Below are 15,799 nucleotides of genomic sequence, written 5' to 3'. Positions count from 1 at the left end.
AAATTGCACGTTTTCCCACAGAAAACATTATATAGAAAACACATTCATATTCTGTGCCTGTTTTTAGTATGCATCATTCATAAGATGTGTAATGAATTTGATCTTTTACATTTACATTTAGTCATTTAGCAGACACTTTTATCCAGAGCCACTTACGAATGAGGACAATGGAAGCAATCAAAATCAACAAAAGAGCAATGATACGCAAGTGCTATGACAAGTCTCAGTTAGCTTAACACAGTACACGTAGCAAGTTTTTTTTTATTATTATATAATAAATAAAAAGAAAGCAGATAGAATAGAAAAAGAATAATGCAAGCTAGTGTTAGAGGCCTTTTTTGCTTTTGTTAATTGTATAATAAATAAAAAGAAAACAAATAGATAGAATACAAAAAGATTAGAGAAGCTAGTGTTTTTTTTTAAGAAAACAAGCAGTTAGTAAATGAATAGAGTGCCATCATGTTTCATGTCATGTTATCTTTTAATAACATTGTCTTAATACATGTTAAGTGTTTTTCATTTTAGAATGACTCGATGTATTGTGACAATTATATAATTATTAAATATAATTTGTGCAACAGAAATGGCTCCATTTAGGCAAACAGAAGTTCTTGATTCAGATGATTTAGAAATGCAGGTATATCGATCCCCTAATCTTGTCCATGGTTCATTCTTTCTCTAAAAATAACAAAAGTCTTTCCTCTGTCCAGCGGTGGAGCAGAAGGTGACGGAGGAGACCACGCTGCGGATGCGAGCGGAGAGCAGGGTGGTGGAGGTGGAGAAGCAGTGCTCCATGCTGGAGTTTGACCTCAAGCAGTCTGTACAGAAGATGGAGCAGCTGATGAAGCAGAAGGAGAGGCTGGAGGACGAGGTGAGCGTGAACCCGCAGTTTGACCCCACACACCAGAAAGCTTGGCTTGATAATATTAGACTGCTAACAGTGTTTTAGCAGTACAAATTCAGTATCTTTGCTCTTTCCTCCGCTCCACCAGGTGAAGGAGCTGCGGGTGCAGTTGGAGCAGGAGTCCGGGAAGCGCGTGCTGGCCCAGAATGAGCTGAAGAACTGGACGATGGAGGCCGAGCGCCTGAAAGGATCAGAGAAGCAGCTCAAACAGGAGATCAACGCGGCCCTCGAGAACAAGCGCTCCGTTGAGTTCCAGCTGGCACAGCTCACCAAGTATGTTGCTTTCTCTCTCCTGCGCTCAAAAGGGTCATGAATATACACCGTGAATAGGGTGCGAATGTATCTCCCATTATTTTATTTATTATTGTTTAAATAAAAGACTAACCAATACAAATTGTCTAGTTTCTAAACGGGTTGCAAATGATTTAATTTTTTAAGGCTGTCAAATGTTCTAATTAATTGCATAATGTGCTTAATTAATTAAATTAATTGCAAATCAATCGCACATCAATTTAGGGTTGGAAATTACTCCAAAAAAGATTAGATTTAGAATTGCATAAATAATTATAATAAATGGGTATGTTTTTTAATTAGATATTGAAATATGAAATAATATTTAAAAAAAAAGAAATAATACTTTAAATTAGTGCTGTCAAACACACACAAAATAAAAGTTTTAAGTTATGTATATATAAATACACACACATACAGTATATATTTTGAAAATATTTGCATGTCTATATTTATATTCATATAATTATATTATAAATAAATATATTTAATATATAAACATAACATATTTCTCAGAAATATATACATGCATGTGTGTGTATTTATATATACATAATAAATATACGCAGTTCGCACGCATATTATGCAAACAAAAACTTTTATTTTGGATGTGATTAATCGTTTGACAGCACAACTTTAAATATGAAACTAAAATCACCAGTAGGTGGTGGCAAGTCACTGTTTTAATAAGTGAATCGTTCATTTATTCACTCACTCAACCCATTTGTTCAAACGGCTGATTCATTCAGAAATTACCCAAGTGACTCTCTTTATGAGTGAGTCACTGAATCAAAAAGTTTATCTGTCGTTTACCACAAATATTAACTTGTTTATTGAACTATTAAGTCAATAGGCAATATACATTGCAATTGTGTGCAGATATTGTGGGGAAAAGGCACTCTTGCTCACATGCTATTGTTCAACTAAATCATAATATAAATATAAGACGACAACCTGTACAGGGGCATATTTTTGCCCTCATATCTTGAATTTTAGGGACATGTAACTGTTCTCGTAGGCTTCGTTATACAGTCTGTCATCCTGCATCATCATCTTCAGCAACAGCATCAATGTAAGATGATGTACAGGTCTGTATGTGACAGGGTGCATTAAATGCATTAGTAATTTTAACACACAATTTTTTATTTTTTTTTTCCCATAAGTAATCACACCAAATTAACGTGTTAAATTTTCAGGCCTAATAATATTTTTTTTTTCTTCGAGCCCTGTAGTAACAATGGCCTTATAACGTCATTCCTTTGGCTCTGAGCCAAATGGCTTCACAAAAGCTATTACATCACTAAATGCTTTTCTGTTGTAGAAATAGCTATTATTGCAGCTTATGTTTAAACCTGGCTAAAACAGTTGGCTGCCAATATTTACATGGTTGGATTAAGGATTAGCCGTTTCGTCTGACCACAGCCGGTTAATCCTTCACCTCTCCTCCTGCTGGACTCGGTCGGTCAGTGAGGCATTTCCACACTGTGCCTAGCTTTGTGTTCTCAACATGAAATCACTACACTATTTATATTATACAGGTTCCTGACCGTATTGTGAGCAATGTATCAGTTCACATTATTTGAAAATTAAAAAAAGTTTGTCTTTGGAATCTTTCATCAATATATGATCACTCGATTCATCACTTAAATGACTTTTGCTTGAAACGACTTGCTAAACTGTTATAATGGGCATAGAAAGTAGACCTGCAGGTCATTTTAATGTTCATTGTACTTGAGTTGTGAAGTGTGACTGAAAATTGTTTGTGAATCTGACTGTTACTGATAGAAATGTATCTTCTCAGGCAGTACCGAGGAAACGAGGGTCAGATGAGGGAACTTCAGGACCAGCTGGAGGCTGAGCAGTATTTCTCAGTGAGTATCACAGACTGCTGATCAAACTTGCATTTTTCCTCTTTCTTTATGTGGTGTAAATACATTGCGCACTTTGAACAACCGAGTCTGGGAACTTTTACTTTTCTATATGATGTGATGACTTGATGACTAGATTGATATATGAGATGCTGCATGAAGTTACGATTTCTTTTTTGTCTTTTTTATCTGATCAAATTAAGTCATGCTACTTGTTTAAGTCGTGACTTTTTTTGATGTGCAATAAAAAATGCATTAATTAAATGTTTCTATAATAGTTAATGTGCAAAAATCTATCCACCTGAAGTCAGCGTTTTTGTTTTCTTTTTAAATGCACATTTAGTAGATTCTTGATGTTTCCATCCAGCTTTTTTAATGCAATGCCACAAAATTAGCATAGAAATATTTTGATTGATTCCCAGCTAGTCACTAATCTTTCTTGAGAACCACAAAATTGCAAGTAACCAGACTTGGTATGCTTTTATTTAATGATGGAATCACTACCAATCTCATTTTCTTAATTAAAACCACCTAATTCCAAACACACCAGATGCATATGTCTAAAATAATGTGTTGCTCTCAAAGCAATTTCAGGTGAACATGTTGGTTTTCTTGGCAAAAAACATGCAATCGCTGTCACCAACACTGAATTTAGTTTAAATTTTCTTTTTGTTTTCATTTAGAAAAGCTGTACACCAGAATTGCTAATTGGAAAGCAAAATTTAAAGCATCCAAAATCCCGTTTTTTTCTTGTTTTCAGACACTCTATAAAACTCAGGTGAAGGAGCTGAAGGAGGAGATCGAGGAGAAGAATCGACAAACTCAAGAGGCTCTCAGAAAAGTCCAGGACATGTACTCAGAGAAGTAAAAGTCCTTTTCATCAATAAGTAGCATTTGGAACAGGGCTGCTTTAAAACAATAAATAAGGAACAACTTTAAAGTACTATTCAGCATTTATTTTGAATGTCGTCTTGTGAACTGCTGCTCCTGTTTTTATAGGGATTCGCTGTCTGCTCAGTTGGACCTGACCATGACGAAGGCTGAGTCGGAACAGTTGGCGCGCGCGCTGCAGGAGGAACAGTATTTTGAACTCTCTCAGGAGCACAAGAAAGCTGCCTCACGGTACAAACAGGAGATCTCAGAGAAGGACTCGACCATCACACAGGTCTGTGCTTCTCTGAATCATACAATGCAGGGCCTAATGAAATGTATATATATATTTTGGCAAACAAAGTGCCGCACAGAAGTTTAATGTTAAAACTTAATGTTGTCGGTCCGCACCAGTTGCACCGCCCAAAGGACAGCCCTGAGTAAGACGTACATTCTGCTGTACAATAGTAATATATTTCTGTCACAATTTTTTCAAGTTAAACCGCACTTTTATTTTGACGGGGTACTATTTGTTTGTATATGATTTTTATATATATATATATATATATGTATATTATATATATATGTATATGATGCTCATGTAGTGACTTTCAGAGCAGTTCTGGAGATGTATTTATGTCCTCATTAGTGAGGAGGCAGACACTGAAAATATTTCCTATTCCTATTTATTCATTCAAACTTTGACAAATTCCGTGACATTCTGCGTTTTACGGAAAATTCCATTTTTATGACTGAATTTTTTCTTCCGCAGAAATCGTAGGGCCTTAACAATGTATACAGTCCATCTGTGTTCCATCATATTTTCAGTATCAGATCTCTATGTACTGTGCAAGCCATCTGTTGTTTTAGCTCTTGTCATTGTTGTTTACTCTGTGGTTATATCAGAGGTTTTTAATTAGATTATAATGCATTTTCACGTAGCTTGAGGAATCCAATAAAACACTTACCAAAGATGCGGAGATCCTCAGTAAAGAGAAGGCAGAACTGAACGAGAGACTCCAAGCTCGAGAAGAAGGTAATGTTATTTCCAGTTGGTTAAACTGCATTTTATCTTTACGTATTATCATGACTTTTCTAATGTCTTCCTGTAGAGTTTGCAGCAGAGAGGGAGGAGCTGGCAAGCACAATAAAGGTCACTTACGAGAAGGCCCTTAATATAGAAAGAACTCTGAAGACCCAGGTATAACCAACACACAACATTATCAAAATAATGCATGCTTATATAGCTAAAAGTGAAAAAGCTAATGTCATCAATCGCTGTCATAGATTGTGTGAGAATGTGTGAAAGGCAACAAGATATGAGAAATAGCAACACTTTTTTTAATAGTCAAATACAAACGTAGATTAAATGTAAGGCTTGTTTTGGTGTCTTGGGCAGCGTCACATCTATCTTTTACTGATTTTGCTGTTGTTTTTATATGTTCTGCTTTCATTCTAATTTTAGTTAGTTTTAGTCAATTTTATTTAGTGCCTAGTAAACTAGTTAAATATATATATTTTTTTTTTATTTCCATTAACATTTATTTTATTTCAAGTAAAGGAAATATTTTTATGGTTTTAGTTACCAATACAACCATGTGACAAGCTCAGTTAAAAAAATAAATAAAAATAGTTTATATCAGAAACATTAATTAAAAAAAAAAAAAAAAAATCTATACAGTTTTACCTACTCTTTATATGCTATTTATATATTTTAATGCTTAGAAGAATATCCAATTGTTAACATATTATTAGCAAAATCAATTATAAGTTTTGTCTCTTGTGCATTTGTTGTGTTGTCTATTAAGACCAAACCGTATCATACAAATATGTTCCATGAAGTCTGAAAAGACAAAAATCTTTGGCTACATTGTAGTCATTCTCCATCTTAACGCCTCAACATGTGACTGCAGGCGGTGAATAAGCTGGCTGAGATCATGAACCGGAAGGACATGAAGTTGGACCAGAAGAAGAGAGGCAGCACCACTGACCTGCGCAAGAAAGAGAAGGAGAACCGCAAACTGCAGCTGGAGCTCAACCAGGAGAAGGAGAAGTTCAACCACATGGCCATCAAGTACCAGAAGGAGCTGAACGAGATGCAAGCGGCAAGTCAAAAACGGACAATTTTTGTACTTTTTTTTGTAAAAAAAAAGTGGACACAAAGACTGAATCCAAGATTTGGTGATAATACACAGTGGCGTGCGAAAGTTTGGGAACCCCTTGCAGAATCTGTGAAAATGTGAATAATTTTAACAAAATAACAGAGATCATACAAAATGCATGTTATTTTTTATTTAGGACTGTCGTGGATTATCCAGGTAACCACACATAGTATTAAGAACCAAGGGTTCACAAACTTTTGAAGGGGGTTATTTTAATAATTTCAGCTATTTTTTTTGTCTTGTGGACTGTATGTAAACATTTTATGTAAAATATCTTACTCGGGACAGTACTAAGTAAAAAAAAAAAAACATGCATTTTGTTAAAATGGTTCACATTTTCTGCAAGCGGTTCACAAACTTCCGCATGCCACTGTAGCATAATGAGACACATACAAGCTAGTCTGGTAATTTTTGGCTGGGAACACCTAAGTAGGTAAAGGATTTTCAGAACAAGGCTTTGTAATTTTGACCTAGTTAATGATGATGTCTGTATTTGCAGCAATTGGCAGAGGAGTGCACGTATCGCAACGAGTTGCAGATGCAACTGGACAGTAAAGAGAGTGACATTGAGCAGCTCAGAGAGAAACTCAATGACTTGCAGCTCCGCGTGGACAACTCCAGCGTCACCAGCCTTCAGCCAGACGAGACGGACAGTAACATCGCTGGTAAGGACACGCTCACTAAATATCAATTTTCTGTTATATTAATCTCAGGTAAATTAAGGAACAGAGGTTTAATTAACCAGTTGATAGTCGCTTTAGTCTGAATCGGTAGTGGTTCGATTCTGTAGAGATTGGAAAGCCCACAATAGCAGCTAATTCTGAAGATGAACATGCGGAGTATATGAAATACAGAAAATAAGAAGCTTTAATGTTTCGGCAGTTTACCTAAAATTCATATACCTTTATGCATCTCATTCATAAATGTATTTATCAAATCAGCATGCAGCATTGTCAAAATGCTTGCCTTTTGTTATTATAATGCCACCTATTCGGGGAACACTTTACTATAAGCTTCCTTAGTTAATCTTCGTTAATGCATTAACTGACAATGAGCAATACATTTGTTACAATGTTTATGGATCTTTGTTCATGTTAGTTAACAAAAATATACCTGTTCATTGTTAGCTCAGGTTCATTAAATAATATTATTCCATGGTCTGTCTGAATACTGGATTCTGATTGGCTGGCAGGTATGCAGTATAACCGTTTAATGCACAGGTAGTTCCAAGTCAGTTTAATCACTATTCTATATTAATGTGCTGCTTTAATTGATGCACACTAACCAACACACATCACACACACAAATTCACACACACACACTCTCACACACACACACACACACACACAGAGAGAGAGAAAGAAGTCGGAGATCGCAGATTGCGCTGCACACACAAATAAACTTGTCGTCAATGCTTCCCTGCGATTTTTATTAATAAAATACCCTAGATACTAGATCGCTACATTGTATTAAACGAGGTGGTAAAATCGCTGCTTTTTAAGTAATTAATTGTTTGTAGAGACGCTCAGACGCAGCATGCAGGTGTACACACACTGTCATCTCTCTCTCTCTCTCTCTCTCTCTCTCTCTCTCTCTCTCGAGATCAATAATAAATTGAAATGCACGCTATAATTAATTCAAATAAATGTGATGTTACCGCACTATTTCATCTCTGTGTCTGATTTGAAGCGGGCAGAATGCTAGCGCTAACGAGCCGTAACTGACGAAAATAACAAATTTTTACCCATTCGGTCAAATATTGTGCTGCAAAGAGCAATACTAGTTTAACTTGTCATAACTTGGCAAATGACCATGGAATAAGCAGGATAATCAACGGCTTGCCATGCATTAAAGGATTTTAAATGCGCTTCGCGTCAGGTGGTTCTTGGCCTCCACGTCGTGCATTTAAAATCCTTCAATGCACGGCAAACCGTTGATTATCCCTTACTTAACAGATACAAGTTTTGATTTTTAAAATGTATTAGTTCATGTTGAAATGAACAGTATGATTCGTTAATGGTGTAGAAGAATGAAGTAGTAGCATTATGTAGTTAACTAAGGAAGTTTATTGTGAAGTTCTCATCCTGAACTACTCAAGAAACTATGAAAGTAAAATAGTGTGAAAGAGAAATGTTTACTTTGCTGGTCATTGTTTTATTTGTTTTTTTTCTTTTTAAATAGACTTGATTAGAAGGGATTCTTTGGAATGCATTTTTTATGTAAACATATATATTTAAAACAAAAATTATGCCTATATTGTGTTTATATTAGTTAGCTATTTCATTTTAAATCCTTTATCTTGACTACATTATTTGTTATTATTTGCTAGTAATATGCATGCTAATAAGCAACTAGTTGATATTAAATTGTGTTACCAGATATTTTTTATCAGCACATAAATTGCGCTCATCACTTTCAATCCTGTGATGATAGGATGTTTATGGCTGCCATTGTCTGTGTTTAAAGTCCTCTCTCATCTCTCGTTCTCCCTCATATGTAGTCGGTTCTTCTTGCTCTCCTTATCTTTCTGTCTTCTATTCTTTTTCCTCTGTGAGTAACTTTAAGATTGGGTTCCTGTTATGCCTGGATTGTGCTCTTGGGTGGCATTTTGTTACTTCTCTTTTTTTATTTTAATGAACACATTTTACTTGTGTTTTGGTGATGCCTCCAAAATAAGCTACTCAGAGTGTTTCTAACGATAGAGAGCAATGCTGAACAAGTTTAGATTCAATACTAAACTACTGAAATTAGTTCAAAAAATATTTAGCTAATTCAAATCTTTTTATACTAACCCCTACTCTGAGCACCTTTCAGAGGTGTTTTAAGTCAAGTCACACTCTTTTAGTGTGTGTGTGTGTGTGTGTGTGTGTGGTTTTACACTTTGTATTTCAATAATGTTAATATGATAAAGAACCTGGCGTTGCCTTCAAATTACAAATTATGCACTAGGGCTGCAACAACTGATTGATAAAACTGATTAGATGCATTCATTATATTTGCTTTCAAAGCCTTCAGATTACATATTCTTTGGAGAACAACATTGAGCCAAATGTGGAATAAAATGTTGAATAATTGATTAATTTTAATTGTTTTTCTATTAAAATTGTTCCATTAATAATGGTAATATTTGGATTTTTATCTGATTAATTGAAGAATCAGAGGATCATTTAATGATAGTAATAAAAGTTAAAGTTTATTTATTTAACACCAGTGTTTTCAATCTGGGGTCCATGAAGACATTGGCTGAGTCTGGGTGGGTTCCTGGTTCTGTAAAGGTTTAAAACCCCTAATTTAGCAGACACTTTTATCCAGAGTGGGGAAAAAAAAGAAAGAAATGTGTAATAATTGAATCAGAATTGTTGACATTGAAAAGAAAATGAGCAAATATGATGTCTAATCAGATTGGGAAGTCTGTGTCGGTACCCAACCCTACATAGTGCTGCGGTCGTGACGTTAAAACCCAGAGGAATGATTCACCATCCGGAGATTTGACATTTTCCTATGGGTTTGTATAATGAGGGGTTTGAAAATGTGACTTTTGAAGCATTTGTTTGCAATAAGGAACTACATAAGAACATTTGGGGTGTTTGCAGGTTACGTTGTAGAACAAAATGTCCAAGATATTTTTACCACAGACATTATTTTACTCACGATTTGAAAAAAAAAAAAAAACATTATAAAAGCCCTTGAGGGAAGCTATGGTGAATTAGTGTTCTGGGTTTTAATGTCATGACTGCAGCACTGGATTAGGCACTTGTGTTTGTTGACTGAATGTACGGTTTATTTGTTGCACCAGCAGCATGTTCACTACAGAATGAATGACGTTAGCAGTCACAGTCGTAGTCACGCAGTTCATGCATGATTCTTTAAACAATTTTCTTGTCACCTAAATGTATTTCCCACCAAGTATGCTTTCAAACCAGTAACATTTTAATTAAATTGCATTATAGTTTGGTCGAAGGGCAGAATTACAGGCTTGTCTTGTCACTTTAACTCGAGTACAAAATGCTCTGTATAACAAACTGTTGCATTGAGCCAATTACTAATACTGTTGATACATGATAGGCATTCATAGTTTTATTATGCGCATTTTCAGTCTAAATCGATGTTTGTCTAGGTAATCATTCATTCAAATGTAATAAGTTGCTTCACCTCTGTAACAACTTTCGGCTAACATCCCCCATTGGTCTATTCGTTTATGTTACTCAAATAACTAATAGCTGCTGTTGTGAGGTTTTGAGTGGTTGTGAAGCATCCCATTTTCACCATCCAATTAATTCTGGAAAATTAAAATAATAAAGGCCTGCCCTCTTGTTCTTTGTTAGTTTCACTTAGCAGCTAAAGAAAGTAAAAATGATTTGCGAATGCTGTTTCGTGTTGAAGTCAGCTGCATGGGATTTTATAACTACAACCATATGATATGAGGCAGTTGTTTTAAAGTGTAGCTGGTTTACGCATGTTAGTAAAAGCTTTTTGATTTGTATGGATTGTGTCACAACCTTGGTTTGTTTTCCTAGATGACCTGCATGTCTTTTTCTATTTGTTGAAAATCTGGCTTGGACTTTATTATGCATGCATTTTATTTGTCCTCAGAATCAAGGCTTGAAGGCTGGCTTGCGATACCAAATAGGGCTAATATAAAAAGATACGGCTGGAAAAAGCAGGTAAGACTTGCAGGAACAATTGTGTATTAAAGTATTATTTGTGCATCTGGACATGCATGACCCACCCTTAACATTTGTTTTTGTTTCCCTCAGTATGTTGTGGTGAGCAGCAAAAAAATTCTCTTTTACAATGATGAGCAAGACAAGGAGCAGTCCAACCCCTCTATGGTACTAGATATCGAGTAAGTACTGTGATAAATAACTATCCATGTTAACTGGCCATTTCATTCATTCTTGTATATAAAATTGAATGATTTCCCTTTCTGCTGCTTTAAAACTTCATTTTTTCAAAACAGCAAACTTTTCCATGTGCGTCCTGTCACGCAAGGCGACGTTTATCGAGCTGAGGCCGATGAAATTCCAAGAATATTCCAGGTCAGTTATTGTATTTTATTTGCACAGTGAGTCTGTTTAATAAAGGTATAGAAATGCCCTGTAACGATAAATGACATGTAAGAAGCTATGTTTCCACCTATTTTTATACACATTTTGGGATATCGCAAAAAAACAAAACAATGGATGCGAATTCCAAAAATCCACTCTTTTTATGCATTCAATTGAGGCGGATGCATTTTTTATCCAAAAAGAGAACATGCATAAACTACAATTGAAACACATTTACTGAATAAATTTCTTGATGTGCATTAGAAAAGTCATGTGACTTTGCAGAATGGGATGGTGTAGACTTGTAGTGATTTGGAATAATACCTCTCAGAACTGTCTTACACGCCTGCTTTCCAAACAGAAGGCATTTCCTCCAAAAGCAAGATAAGATATAGCCTCATAAAGCAAGACAGATATAAGTAATCTACCCAGCACTGATAAAAATAAAAAAAAGGAAGTGAAATCATGTGCGATTATATACATGCATTAAAATCATGACAATTTAACGGTTTACTCAAATTTGTTTTTGTTCTTCAGATCCTGTATGCTAATGAGGGTGAGTGCAGGAAGGAGGCGGACATGGAGAGTGTTCCTCAGGGTGATAAGACCAACTGCTTGCCCCACAAAGGCCATGAGTTCATCCCCACCCTCTATCATTTCCCCTCTAACTGCGAGGCTTGCTCCAAACCGCTGTGGCACGTGTTCAAGCCTCCGCCGGCCCTGGAGTGCCGCCGATGCCACGTCAAGTGCCACAAGGACCATCTGGACAAGAAGGAGGATGTTATCGCCCCTTGCAAAGGTAAAGCACATTGCATGTATACAATTACCCCAGCAATGATGTGAAATGGGGATGTTTTACACGTTTAAAACACACAAAGTGAATAATCAACTCACCTTTTTGCAAGAACAATGAGAAACCACAAAAACCTTCATTACTCGCCTACTCTGTATTGGTCCAAGTCGACGCTTGGATGATCCTTTGCATATTCAACAAAACTATGGCTACACTCATATGACCTTTTGTTGTTGTTCCTCAGTGAATTACGATGTGACATCAGCTAGAGACATGCTGCTCCTGGCCTTGTCCCAAGACGAGCAGAAGAAATGGATCGGCCATCTCGGCAAGAAGATTCCCAAGACCCCTCCATCTACCTTCGCAAGGGCGTCTCCGCGCACGATGTCCACTCGCTCCGTAGCAAACCAGTCCTTCCGCAAGAACCCCAAAAACATGTCGGGCAAGCCAAGGTAACTACAGCCACACAGTGTCACGCTCAGCCTAAATCACATCATGCATTTGGAGCAGAGAGGGTGAGAGAAGTGCTTGAATGTCATAAAAATAATGTCTCAGTGGTCCCAAAAATATGACATTTCTTAATGCAAAATATACTTTTTGATACTTGGGATGAAATGTGACCGGGACATGTTTTTATGAGATTCAACCATTAGCAGTTCTAGATATAAAAAGCTATAATTGTGATGCTGAAGGCCATAAGTTGGTGGCTGTAGAGGCAGGGTGTCGTGACGGGCTGTTTGTTTGCTGTTGTCTCATAGCAGGGCGCAGTCCTTTCTCCAAGCGGCAGACACAACATCCAGTACATGCTGACAGCATCACACAGCCTCTCCAGATCTTAGATTTCTAACGGTGTAGTCGACTACCCCGTGTTTTTACAGTTGAGCTTAATTGTGGTGACGCGTTCTTTGAAGGGGTGTGCTTTTCTGTTTACTGTGGGTTTTTGTTTACTAGAATAGCAGGTTCTTTCCTTTACAAACTTAACCAATTCTGGGCAATTAAAAGGGAATTTCCTTAAGCTGGACCCTACGGGCTTGGCTTGAAAACTTCAAATTTCCCCTTCTTTTAAAATTCTGTTAGAAAACCCACTCTTGAGCTCCCCCTGCTAATGAAGTGGCATTCAGTACAAATGGGTCACATGGAGCACAAAACCAGTCTCAAGTAGCATGGGTATATTTGTAGCAACAATACATTATATGGGTCAAAAGTATCGATTTTTCTTTTATGCCAAAAATCATAATCGATATTAAGTAAAGATCATGTTCCATGAAGATATTTTGTAAATGTCCTACCGTAAATATATCAAAACTTGATTTTTGATTAGTAATATGCATTGCTAAGAACTTCATTTGGACAACTTTAAAGGCGATTTTCTCCAGATTTTCAAATGGTTGTATCTCGGCCAAATATTGTCCTGTCATAACCATACATCAATGGAAAGCTTATTTATTCAGATGTATAAATCTCAATTTCAAAAAATGTACCCTTATGACTGGTTTTGTGGTCCAGGATCACAAATGCTCAAACACCATCTTATTTGTACTCATGTTGGCAAAAGTAACACTTTAAGGGCCAGATTTATTAAACGGGACAAATTAATGTGAGAACGCAATCCCATAAAAGTTCCGATAGGAGTGGAACGTTTTGCTGATCTACTGACAATGCTCAAATTAAAGATGCAGCCAGATCATTTCTATAGTGACCAACACAATCTACAAAGACCAGCACAAATTAGCAACTATCACAGCAATGTTAAGTGCAGAAAGACATGCTTTTTTGGGGCATCATATGATGGCGCAGATACCAGTAAATTGACTACCACAAGCCTTAGTAAATCACGTTGCATGATTTATTTAAATACTCTCCTCCTTGTAAATTTTGTGTCTGAAAAGGAAACTCCTACATATGCATAAGCAAATAAGGTCAGCCACAAAAATTATTGCCTACACATTATCATCGCTAATTTTCCTCTGTGTTTAGTAAATCCTGGCAAGAGAGGGTTTGCACTGGTGCAAGCTGTTAGTAAATCTGGCCCTAATTCTAACAAGGAAATGCAAAAGATTTGACTCTTTGCATTAGAATAATGCAAAATGTCAAATCTTTGAGTAAATTGAGTATTGAGTTAAGTAGGCATTTTTTCCCCATCTTTCTATGATGGTAACAAAACGTGAATCACAGCAAACCTGACAAAGGAAGGACGTGTTTAAATGTTGCATGAAGAAAATGAAGCTTATTTTTAGGATTGTTTGCATTGTGACATTATTAATACAGTAGGGCTGTGTTACATACATCACATATTCAGTATCGGTACAGCTGTTTCTGTATCGATTAGGCAGCACATGTACCTCACAAGAACAGTGTTTAAATGAGTGAAAAAGTGCAAGGTTTCGAATGCATAGAATATAATATTTCTTTACAGATCATTTAATCTGGCCTGCTAGTCAATTATCTAGAATTTTTATTTTTATTTTTCATTTTGCATTAGTACTGGTATAAAGTAACCAGCAGATATATTGTGCTCAGGTCATATTCTGTGTAAAATTAACTTTTATTAAGTAACTTCCAGGCATTTTGTGGTGCAAGGTTATTTTTGTAAAGTAAAACTAAAACCAAGACAAAAACAATTGATCAAAAAACATTTTTGTGAACTGAAATAAAATAAAAACATTAAAATAAGTGAAAAACTAACACGAAACTAACAACAGTTACTGATAAACGATAAAAACTTCTGCCTACATCTTGTGAACAATCTTTCTGGCTGTTTTGAACAAATGTGCGTAAAACTACATGCTTATAATTCTTCATAAATGAAAAGAACATTTAAATATGCCTTTACTGTTAAATGCCATTGTCTCTCCTTAAACTCTGCCATGTATATGTGGCCGTTGGTCCTTTATAGAAGCATTAAAAATAAAACTTATAGAATAAAATTATTTATAGGCCACAGAAAGCAAGCAACGAGCGCTCCTTAAGCTGTCATTCACTTCAGCTTCAAATTGAATGTTGAGGCTCTGCCATCATTTAAAAATGTAAAACTATATAATAACCTTGTTGTGGTAAGGCAGTATGTCCTTAATTGTCATGAAAAGTGCATAAATATATCTTAATACCTAAAGGCTTCATTTCCTTTATGTAACACATAAGTTGTAATCGTTATTACTTGTTGTTGTCACGGTTGTTTTGTCTTCTATAGTTAAATGTGAGCTGGACAAGCTTTTGTTAGATTCACCCACATTACCACATAACTTGAGATGTTTGCGTGAAATTTGATTTATGATTGTCTGTTTAACATGAACCCTCAAGTAAGAATATGATCCTAAACTTAAACTTTCTTACAAATACTGGACATTTTCTTTTTCTTCTTTCTTCCAGCTAACCATCTGAACCGAATTGGGATTTTGTCCTTTCCTCTTCAAAAACCTCTTTAGAAAAATCTGTAACAACCTTGGAATTAACCCTTTAATGTTGCATTTCACAATTGAATAAATGTAAAAAAAAAAAAAAACAGACCGTAATTGGTGCTGAAGTTCAGGATTTACCAATCATAAAGCATCATGGACATTTTTTGGCATCAACTTTTTTCTCCCTGTAACGCTGGGGTCCTCAGATTCTATTTAACCTCCTGCTGTCCAGAGGAAAGCATCTTTTCACATCTTGGGAAGGAAACTATACGCTGTTCTCATGCCCATGTCTTTCTGTTTGGACTCTGGGATAGGGACTGTAGCTTGACACCGTGGTAAAGGGGACATTTGGTGAACTAACCATAAAAGGGTCTTTGGGACAATATTTTTAGTTTGCAAACAATTTCTACTTAAATCCACTTCAATGCCGCCTTCTGATGGACTCTGGTTGCCTTATTCAATCCC

At 36.0% G+C, this 15,799-nt stretch overlaps 1 protein-coding gene across 3 annotated transcripts in view; it reads left to right on the top strand.

The window, feature by feature from the left end:
* The window catches only part of rock1 (Rho-associated, coiled-coil containing protein kinase 1), a 61,423-nt gene extending 45,985 nt beyond the window's left edge, over nt 1-15,438 (top strand). Inside the window, exons 19-33 of one of the 3 annotated variants that reach the window (XM_058753533.1) lie at nt 711-871; nt 993-1,177; nt 2,997-3,066; nt 3,824-3,927; nt 4,063-4,228; nt 4,876-4,969; nt 5,046-5,134; nt 5,847-6,038; nt 6,595-6,760; nt 10,689-10,759; nt 10,853-10,941; nt 11,056-11,134; nt 11,681-11,942; nt 12,181-12,388; nt 15,306-15,438. In XM_058753533.1, the coding sequence (XP_058609516.1) occupies nt 711-871; nt 993-1,177; nt 2,997-3,066; nt 3,824-3,927; nt 4,063-4,228; nt 4,876-4,969; nt 5,046-5,134; nt 5,847-6,038; nt 6,595-6,760; nt 10,689-10,759; nt 10,853-10,941; nt 11,056-11,134; nt 11,681-11,942; nt 12,181-12,388; nt 15,306-15,309 (1,940 nt within the window). In that variant the 3' untranslated portion in view covers nt 15,310-15,438. The other 2 variants (XM_058753525.1, XM_058753541.1) reach the window with 2 other exon arrangements.
* Nucleotides 15,439-15,799: the final 361 nt, after the last annotated feature.

The sequence above is a fragment of the Onychostoma macrolepis genome, chromosome 02, assembly GCF_012432095.1.
Source record: "Onychostoma macrolepis isolate SWU-2019 chromosome 02, ASM1243209v1, whole genome shotgun sequence".
In the NCBI taxonomy this organism is placed as follows: Eukaryota; Metazoa; Chordata; class Actinopteri; order Cypriniformes; family Cyprinidae; genus Onychostoma; species Onychostoma macrolepis.
Note: the sequence above shows the minus strand (reverse complement) of the source record. Positions and strands in the feature narration are given on the sequence as shown.